Source organism: Silurus aristotelis (assembly GCF_946808225.1).
Source record: "Silurus aristotelis genome assembly, chromosome: 9".
Classification (NCBI taxonomy): domain Eukaryota; kingdom Metazoa; phylum Chordata; class Actinopteri; order Siluriformes; family Siluridae; genus Silurus; species Silurus aristotelis.
In genome coordinates, this window is record NC_139582.1 from 11,864,867 (window position 1) to 11,875,469 (window position 10,603).

Consider the following 10,603-nt stretch of genomic DNA (forward strand, 5'->3'; position numbering starts at 1 on the left):
AAGTTAAAATTTTGGTCTCATCAGAACAGAGAATCTTATTTCTCACCATCTTGGAGTCCTTCAGGTGTTTTTTAGCAAACTCCATGCAGGTTTTCATGTGTCTTGCACTGAGGAGAGGCTTCCGTCTGAGCTCCTCAGGCAGTTACTTTGACCTCATGATTCTCATTTGCTCTGACATGCATTGTGATTTGGAAGGTCTTATATAGACAGGTGTGTGGCTTTCCTAATCAAGTCCAATCAGTATAAACAAACACAGCTGGACTCAAATAAAGGTGTAGAACCATCTCAAGGATGATCAGAAGAAATGGAAAGCACCTGAGTTAAATATATGAGTGTCACAGCAAAGGGTCTGAATACTTAGGACCATGTGATATTTTAGTTTTTCTTTTTTAATAAATCTGCAAAAATGTCAACAATTCAGTGTTTTTCTGTCAATATGGGGAGCTGTGTGTACATTAATAAGGAAAAGAAATGAATTTAAATTATTTTAGCAAATGGCTGCAATATAACAAAGAGTGAAAATTTAAAGGGGTCTGAATACTTTCCGTACCCACTGTACATCCAGGATAAGACGACGTAGTCTGTCCAACTGAACCACATTTACGCATCACAGAACCAAAATCAGATTTTATGGATCAAAGTATTAAATCTGCATGTGTGCTTTCAGTTGTACAAACTTGACTCAGACTCAAGCCTTGTGTCTGAACACTGCCAAGGAGCAGTGAAGTGGACGAGCCGCAGTCAGAGCTGTCCATTTGACATGAGGCGCCTCATTATACCTGACAATCCTTCCCTGAGATCATCTTTATGAATTGTGACACACACAATTTAAATTGATTCGCTCATCCTTCTCCAGCTTTCATTCTCAGATAAAAAAAAAAAAGAATGAATATAAACTCCTTATCTGTCAGTTTGCTGGTACTCTGACGTGAAAAATTAAATCAGCATGCTATAAAAGAGAACATATTTGCATTTGGTCTTAAAGAATGCTCCGTCTTGGACTATATGGAACCTAGAGGACGCATGGCATGAACATGTGCTCTGGGTTATATCGAATAGAACAGTGTGTAGAAAATTAAATACTGCAGCTTCAGCCATTAGCATTGTGGTAATGAGAGACATATTTTGCATAATAGAGAATTAATTAAAGCTGCACACATGTCCAATTATAAACTGGCCGAAAGGTCACCTTTAAGAGTGAGGCTGTAATTTAATTCATAATGAATCTAGTGTCAGTCACTTTAGATACTTTTGGAGACTGTTCTAGAAATTAGTCACCATGTTGCATTGTGTTATAGACAAACTGATGCAAATACAAATCAACTCTGATACTGAATGAGCTCGCCAAAGACTCTGACTCATTTTCTTGCTTTCAAAACGTCTCTCCAAAAAAAAAAAACAGACAAAGAGTTCTTGATTTTATATATATATTTTTACAAAATATAGCCACTTCTGAAATAAGGCAAATATCTGAACTCTATTATTATTGAAAACTGGAAGGAAAACGAGTGCGCAAAAAAATTAATATTTTGCATGTTTTTCACATTTTAATGTTTCAGATCATCAAACTAATTTAAATATTAGTAAAAGATAACACAAGTGAACACAACATGCAGTTTTTAAATGAAGGGTTTTTTTTATTGAGGGAAAACAAAATCCTACATGGCCCTGTGTGAAAAAGTGTTTGTTAAAACTGTGGTTTATCACACCTGAGTTCAATTTCTCTAGCCACACCCAGGCCTGATTACTTCCACACCTGTTCACAATCAATACATTTTTTTAAACAGGACAATGATCCAAAACACACCAGCAAATCCACATCTAAACGGCTGAAGAAAACCAAAATGAAGACTTTAGAGTGGCCTAGTAGGTCCCCTGGTGGTCTAGTGGTTAAGATGCAGCGCTCCCACCGCTGCGACCCGGGTTCGATTCCCGGTCAGGGAACCATCCCCAGCCACTCTTAGTGCCGGTCCCAAGCCCGGATAAATTGGGGAGGGTTGCGTTAGGAAGGGCATCCAGCGTAAAACATGTGCCAAATCAAACGTGCGGAGGATCCGCTGTGGCGCCCCCTAACGGGAGAAGCCGAAAAGAAAGTTTTTTTAGAGTGGCCTAGTCAAAGTTTTGACCTGAATCCTATTGAGATGCTGTGGCATGACCTTAAAAAGGCGGTACATGCTCGTGAACCCTGATTTACAACAATTCTGCATAGATAAGTGGAACAAAATTCCTCCACAGCGCTGTAACAGACTCATTGCAAGTTATAGCAAGCGCTTGATTGCAGTTGTTGTTGCTAAGGGTGGCCCAAACAGTTATTAGTTTTAGGGGCAAACACTTTTTTTTACACATGGCCATGTAGTTTTGGATTTAGTTTTCCTTTAATAATAGATCCTTCATTTAAAAACTGCATGTTGTGTTCACTTGTGTTATCTTTTACTAATATTTAAATTAGTTTGATGATCTGAACCATTTAAGTGTGACAAACAAAATAAGAATTCACACCACTGTACATCACAATGTGTATAATTTTCATTGGGCTAGATACATGACTAGCAAATACTTTTTAAACAGTCTTATTTATTTATTTATTTATTTTTTTGCATAGTCATCATTCCCAAAACATATAGTAAAATTTAAAACAGAATCAGTGATCAGTGATTATAAAATACTAGATCAAAACTAGATTGATTTGTATGGAGGCATTTGTATATAGGAGACCAAAGATTTTTAATAACTGCTAGGATACAAACTAACACACACACACACACACACACACACATATATATTAAGTCATCAGATATCGACATTACATACATTCCCTTTCCATAATTTTATACCTTCTTCCAAAATAATACGTTTAATTATTTCCACATTTCCATTTTCTTTCTTATATCTTTTACATAAACTAAAAATGTATAATTTAATGGTCAGAATTCCTAAGAGCATCAATGAATTCAGCAAGTATGACCCTGTTTCCAGGTCACTATTTTAACCCCACATTCAATAACCACTGCATACTATGAACACCATACAAAACCTTCCATTTTCTGTTACTACACTTTTTTTTATTGATTATAAGCAATGTTTACTTTCTACTCGACTACATTTATGATTCATTATATGTACATTTTACTCCACTATATTTAATTTGACAGTTGCATTTTGCTGCAGAAGTGGCGATGTTGCTGTTGAAGAGGCTGCTGTGTTGGTCTTGAGCTCAGTTTGATTTGTATTTTAGAAAATAAAACCTCACAATTGTTTTTGGCTTTTTAAATACATGTATCTTTGTATTGGGAATAGTGCTTCTTTGACCCCATGTTCAATATGAGTAAAATAGTCAAGTGCTAATAAAATCAGTAGAATTTTACTATTTACTATTTTTCCTGTCATTAGGAAATCTCATCTAGCCACAAATCACAAAGAAACTAATTGTAAAAGTCACTCTGAGCCCATTTGACCTGCTTCCAACACATCAGCTTCCCGAATGATTGTTCATTAATTGCCTTATATATCCAAACCCTTGACAGATACCATTATAACAAAATAATCAGTTATTACCTTCACATGTTAGTGGTTCTAATGTTATGATTGATCAGTGTACTTAAACATCATTCTTAGGATTGGGTTTGGAATTTTAAAATATCTAGTGGCTTTAGAATGGTTGTTATGATCAGTTATGATGTGTTCAACATGCACTGCACTGTTAGTCAGTGTCATTGCTTGAATCTGTTTTGGGATCTGAAGGTATATTCTCACATTCAGTTTGTCTTTTATGTATTTCAGGAAATCCTTCTTCAAGACAGAATGTTGATGATTCCACCTGTACACTTTACCTTCAGACTCCACAATGGGGTTGACAAGTAGTTCTTTATTACTCCAATCTCGTCAAAGCCTTTTGATGTTTGCAGCTGGACCACTTGAGACTTATGTACAGGAAAGCATGATTTGATTCTTTTAGCTTGTCTTTGATTTTGGTCTTAAGATGTTCAAGATGTGTTCTACAGCCCATGGTAGTTGGATGTCATGGAGGTGAACTCTGTGTCTCCTTCTGTTGATGAGGATTCAGGGCATTGGATATGCCTCAAGACTTCACATTGTTTTAAATATCTTGTTAACGGCAACATCACATGCTCTACATTTAGTGGCTTCATCTTCCAAGTGTCCATTTTTATTCTCTTTGGTCATTCATGCTTCACAGGTTGAATGATTTTGCAGAGCGCTGGGGTTTTTTTTGGCATGAAGTCTCTGAGCTCTTGTTTAAGGTTGGGAGAGATCAGCCAGACTGTCAACACTTCAGATTCATCCTCCTAAGTGAAGTGTTATTATTTTCCAGGGAGCATGTGAGAGTGTGTCCGACAGAACTGCTTTTCTCTTTTAGGTGAGTGTCAGTTTGAATTTGTGCAGCTTAAGTTGTAAAAGTGTGGGAGCAGTTTTTACTCACAATAGTAACAAGGTCGATTGTCCATCCCTACTACGACTGCTTTTCCCATACATGTGGATAAGAATTTAAGAGGTGAAGACTACTGCCAGCAAAAAGGATCAGGTTTTAGTCCATGTTCCATGAACAGATGACCCACATAACTGATTTCTTTAAACCTGAATTTGCATTTGTGTGGGGGTTCAGTTTCAGTTTGACCTTTCGTGATTCTCTCCCTTCCTACCAGCATTTATATCATCAATAATTATGGCACATGAGAAGCCTGTAAAGATTTGTTCGATTGCTTGCTGGAACACCTCTGATTGTGAATTAATGCTGAAAGGCATTTACATAAAACTTCATTGTTTCAGTTCACACGTTGAGTTATTCAGTGAAGAACTGTGTACTGGTACATATTTCTTGAATATTTCTTGTAACTAGCTTGTCCTTTCATAATGCCAATTTTATGCACTTCATCTTTGTGATGTCAAATTAATTTTCACACAGTCTCAGCAAATAATTGTTGATTTTTACCCACAATATGAAATTTGCAATGTCGCTACTGTTGTTGAATTGTGATGAATCTCTAATTTAAATGAAATGCATGAAGGCATTTGTATGCAGGAGACCAGAAATGTTATTAACTGTCACAAGCAGAGCAACTGCACAAACACATGCAACAACACGTCTAACAGGAAGTATAAAAAATAAATAAATAAATAAATAAAACATCTCAGCAACTGAGCAGTATGTCACTATTGGCTGCACAATAAACCATCAGTTATCTTCACTCACATGAGCTGATTTTCAGTTCAGGCTGATCAATAAGGGACAAATATTGCCTGCCACATCATATTAATCACACTGTTTCTGATCTTTCCGTGATCACCATGAGCTACATGTACAGCTCTGATTTATACAAAACTCTGATGTTAGATTTTAAAGATATTTTTTACACACAACATGACAGGTCTTTTTAGGTGTCACCAAAATACGGTGGTTAATATGTACTAAAAGTGATCCAATGAAGGACAACTGGTGAACTGGTGGCAGGGTCAAAGCCTCCTAAGGCATTCTGATGCATAGAGGGAGTGAAGGCTAGTTCATCTAGCTCAGTCTCATAGAAGAGCTCCTGAAGCACAAATTACTGGAAAAGTAAAGCCTGGCTCTGATAGTACATGCACATGTACTGTGCACATTGACAATAAAGTTGAATCTGATCTAATAAGTTTCAGTACACCTTTCATTACAGCTTGCTACATAACTGGAGATTGCCAATGCTGATTCCTCTCTACTGCTGAAATTTAATACAATGGACCATTTAAAAATGGAAGGTGGGGGTATGACACCAGGATACACTTTGGAAAGAAGGCAAGCCAGTGGTGGTATGATGCTCTGAGCTATGCAAACTCAATACATTAACCGGAGCTCATGATTAAAAACAGGGATGCCAAAATGTATTTAGAAATTGTGATTGTGATACAATTTGTCTACAAACCTTTGATAAAATTCTAGATACACACATTTAACCAGGGAGTACCAGGGTGTTCAGAATAGGTCAGGTAATAACTTGTTCAGGTTATCTATTGCAATCTGAATACGGTTCATAAATCTTTCTGTATTTTGTGTTGTTAAAAGAGGGAAAAAAAAAGTATATTTTTTGAGGGGGATGATATAAATCAGAACAAACGAAAATTCTGTTTGTTGAGTTGATACCGGAAAGCTGTTTATGCATGGGATTTGAAAAACAGAGATCATGTCTTCACCGTCTCTACAGTAAGGGTTAATGTCCCTGAGCCCATCCCTGAGTTGAATGATGTGCAACCAATGAGCGTCTCTCTAAGTGCCCGGTATAAATCAGCGCGCGCTGCGTCTCCACTTCAGTTACGCAGTGAACCCCGGCGCACACCGCACGCGCGTGTCCGGCACGTTGCCCATGCCTCTACCTCCTACCTCTGACTCTGCCTCAGCAGCATGCAGTCCTCACTGTTCGCCGTGGGTCACAGTTTCGGGCTCCCGACGCCCATGTCCTCCGCGTGGAAGCCTTCCGCGGACGCGCCGCTCGCGCTGCTGCTTTCCAACTGGTCCGCGCCCGACAGAGTCAACGGTACCGTGGACGCGCTGGAGCACAGAAGGCGCGCGCAGTCCTACGGCCAGTTCTCGCAGAGCTCCGCGGTGCTCGTCACCGCGCTCATGACGCTCCTAGTGTTCGCTACCGTGCTCGGGAACGCGCTCGTCATCCTGGCGTTCGTGGTGGAGAAAAGTTTGCGCACACAAGGCAACTTTTTCTTCCTCAATCTGGCCATTGCGGACTTTCTGGTCGGTGAGTGACTGGATACTGTATCGCACGCTCTGGAGAAAAAAAATAAACACCTGTGTGCTGGATTCATGCTTGGATTTGAACGTGATTTTAGAGACGTGCTGTATTTCATGCGTCAAAATTGCACGTGGGAGACCAAAACAGCAACATGTCATTGTTTAAAACGGGCAGAATAATAGAAAAGATCAGAAAATGCACTGTGCATGAACATTTCATGTCTGTTAAAGTTACTTTTATCATTAAATTATTCTTGCATATACTAAATGAAAAAAAAAAAACAATCAGATAAACTGATTTGTTGATTAATAAACGCAATGCTATATATTTATATTGTATGTATTTATGATGACATAACAGGACATACATTTATAGATTGAAGCTATTGCCAGATTTTAGTAAAGAAATTATCTATTTTAAAGATTTAACCTAAAAAGACTGATTTTTTTTTTTACATCTCAGAAGAGGTTCTACTTGCAATCTTTAAAAAAAAAAAAAGATGAATAGTCTGTTGTCATGTTGTACATGCATCTGAAACTAGCACAGATTATGATTTTGGAATTGTTGAACCACTCAAAAGTTTAATATGTAACTCTATTAGGGGTTTTTCATTTAGAAAGATAAAAAGTACAATGAAAAAGAAAAATGAAAAAAACGTATAAAAATCTGTCAGTTCCAAAAACATGCAGATAATCTGCATGTTTCCCTCTGTATTTGTATCTGTAGGTGGGTTTTGTATCCCGGTGTATATTCCCTACGTTTTGACTGGGGAGTGGAGGCTGGGCAGAGGTCTGTGTAAGCTGTGGTTAGTGGTGGACTACATGCTGTGTACAGCATCAGTCTTCAACATTGTGCTTATCAGCTTCGACAGGTTCCTCTCTGTTACCAGAGCTGTAAGTTGCTTTCTTTCCTGCTACTAGATGAAAAGCTGCAAAGTGGTTTTGATGCTTGAAATTAGAAAAATGAAAAAAACTGCCAGACAATCGTTCTCATTCTAATTTATTCAAGATTTTAAATCTTTTATTCTTTACATCCATCCAGATTTAGGATTAAACATCTATCATAATTTCATTAAATTGCATGTTAGAAAATGTGGTGTCTCAGAAACACCAATGGTTCTTAGACACCACACTGAGATATATATATATATATAGCTATATATATATCCATATATATATAGCTATAGGAATTTTTTTAAAGGTTCTTCTATGGGCTTATTTTTAAATCACAAATTAATTTGACTTTTTTGGAGCAAACAATTCTGCATTCTTAAAATATGTTTGGGATGGTTAAGGGTTATACCTGGAGGGTTCCACGAGGGGGAGCCATTAAGGTTTTGTCTATAAAGAATGGAAGGCTGCATGGTGGTAATGGATTAACAAGATAAGTTTTCTGTTTTAGGTGAGCTACCGCTGCCAGAAGGGTGTGACCCGTGAGGCCGTGCTGAAGATGTTGTGCGTCTGGTTGGCTGCTTTTCTCCTTTATGGACCAGCAATCATCAGCTGGGAGCACATTGCTGGGAAGAGTGTGGTTCCTCATGGCGAATGCTACGCAGAGTTCTACTTCAATTGGTACTTCCTGATGACCGCCTCTACTGTCGAATTCTTCACACCTTTTATAAGTGTAACCTATTTTAACCTCAGCATCTACATTAATATCCGGAACCGCTGTGTGCTCAGAGAAGAGCGTTCCACCTGCGTGCACCTCAGGAACGGGAGAACCAGAGAAGCCAAGCCGTTCTGCACTGCCGACGTTCAGCGTGTATTTTTTGTGAGGCCAGCTGAAGAGAGCAGTGTTGTTGAAAACTCAAACTCTAGGTCACGGTGTTGTCGGTTGTCCAACGCTACAGTGTCAGGAACTGATTCTGAAAATACCGGACGGACAACAAAGAGGAGAATGAGTGCAATTCCAGATCTTCCACCTCTTCAGGTTGGAGATGTGGTGAACGAGACGGGTTTTAATTGTGCTGAAAATGCATGCCTGTCGCACAGAAGCCGAGCTGACATTTCCTCGAGTCTCGCTAGCCGATTTCGCCTCTCCAGGGACAAAAAGGTGGCCAAATCTCTGGCTGTGATTGTGTGTGTGTTTGGCCTTTGCTGGGCTCCGTACACACTCCTGATGATCATCCGTGCTGCGTGTCACGGCCAGTGTGTTCAGCACTACCTGTACGAGATCTCCTTTTGGCTCCTGTGGATTAATTCCTCCATCAATCCTGTGCTTTATCCGCTCTGCCACACCAGCTTTAGGAGGGCTTTCAGTAAACTGTTGTGTCCGAGTAAAATAAAGATCCAGCCACAGTACATGGACCAAAAATACTAACACATGCAGGACTGAGATCTTTGAGGTGTTCATTTGTGCTGATGATGTTCGTGTCAGGGTGTTTAAGTAATCTCTATCAGTATTGGGTTGGTGTAATAAAAAAAGAAACTGTAGTACTGATTAAAGTACTGTAAACCCAGTCTTGTGTATCTTTCATGTTGTTTTTTGAGGTTTTTGGGTGAGCATGAAAAGCCTCAACGTGGTTTCAATTTAAGCAGTACTACAGGCATCGGGAGCCAGTAATTGATGCAACATTACAACTGGAGAATATGGAGCAACTAGAGCATCACATAACATACCAACGTAACATACAGCTTGTGCACAGTCACCAGACAGTCCAACACACTCAGAGGGGAGCATTAACAAATTCTACAGTTAAGATTAGGGAGTAAATAGAAAAAGCCCACCAAAAAGAAAATATTACTAAAGCCATAACCCTAAAGTTCCAGTTAAGTGCATGTTTCTTCTTGAGAAAAGGATTCTCAAGATGTTCATGAGTATCTCATGTGTGTATTACATGTATAAATATTTGTATATTGTTTAGGACCCCCTCCACCCCCAAAATTATTATCCTATTATTATAATCATCCAAAGAATCTGACCATTTTATCATGTTACTTGTTATAGAAAAAGAAAATTTGTGGAACCAAACAAAATGTCATGTTTATTTTGTCTTTAAAAAAATTGCAATTTTTTCACACGACCTGTCAAATGAAAATGAATGGAAATGTATTTCTCTCCACTGACTGATTAAACAGTGAATTGTAATAAAACTGCATGGAGTATTTTGTAAATCTTTGGGATTATGTTTTAATCAGAGAGCTTGTACACGGTAAAATGATTTCAAACTGCTACAAAAAGATATTATTTGGGAAATTAATGGATAAATGATGACTTAAAAAATGTAGACTCATGGTTTTTGACCAGATTGTTCAAGGTTCATCTGTACTGGTCTCTTAAAAGTCAAAATGCTGTCTTTATCCATGATCTTCAACATCCACAAGTGTAACTTTCTCCAGTCTCAGATTTTTGTTTAGACTGCAGTCAAATTGTGGGTGGTGCATGAAAAAATAGAACAATCAAAAATAGTTTACAGCATGTATCCTCTTTTTTTATATTTGGTTTGGAACGTTTTTTTTCCACATGGCAATCAAAACCTTTTAGATTACACCAAAGTCGAGCTCAATCAGATGAGCAGTTTTGCTTGCTGATGTGGTGGAATTTAATTAAATCATCAAGTGCTTTGCTCATAAAAGGACAAAATGTCATGTCCAGAAAATGAAGGGCTATTTGAGAAAATAAGGCTCTGGAGGGGGAAAAAAAGGAGGGAGAAAGAAAAATTGCAGTATTGTATGATTGACATTTCAGTCTCTAAGGCCTCTATTATTTCTATTTTTAAAAAGAAAAAAAAAAAGAAAAGGTGCAACATGTTCCATTCTGATTTTTTTCACTAGCTATTGTTGGCTCAGTGATGCTTATGACAGAAAAATTGGTTTACTTTCTTAAAAGGATTGTGTGGCCTTTTTTATCAGCTTATCATTCTGTTGTTAAAT

The 10,603-nt window shown here is 38.1% G+C and overlaps 1 protein-coding gene across 1 annotated transcript; it reads left to right on the forward strand.

The window, feature by feature from the left end:
• Positions 1–6,291: 6,291 nt before the first annotated feature.
• On the forward strand, positions 6,292–9,823 carry hrh3 (histamine receptor H3). The gene is made up of 3 exons (XM_083551466.1): positions 6,292–6,737; positions 7,458–7,624; positions 8,133–9,823. Exons 1-3 carry the CDS (start codon positions 6,389–6,391, stop codon positions 9,048–9,050), a joined length of 1,434 nt encoding a protein of 477 aa, XP_083407592.1. The 5' UTR covers positions 6,292–6,388; the 3' UTR covers positions 9,051–9,823.
• The last annotated feature ends 780 nt before the right edge of the window (positions 9,824–10,603 follow it).

Bases quoted from the DNA above. Each gene is read 5' to 3' on its own strand.
- hrh3 (XM_083551466.1), top strand. From the start codon at position 6,389: ATGCAGTCCTCACTGTTCGCCGTGGGTCACAGTTTCGGGCTCCCGACG. The intron at 6,738-7,457 runs GTGAGTGACTGG...TTGTATCTGTAG, and splicing joins CATTGCGGACTTTCTGGTCG to GTGGGTTTTGTATCCCGGTG. The intron at 7,625-8,132 runs GTAAGTTGCTTT...TTTCTGTTTTAG, and splicing joins TCCTCTCTGTTACCAGAGCT to GTGAGCTACCGCTGCCAGAA.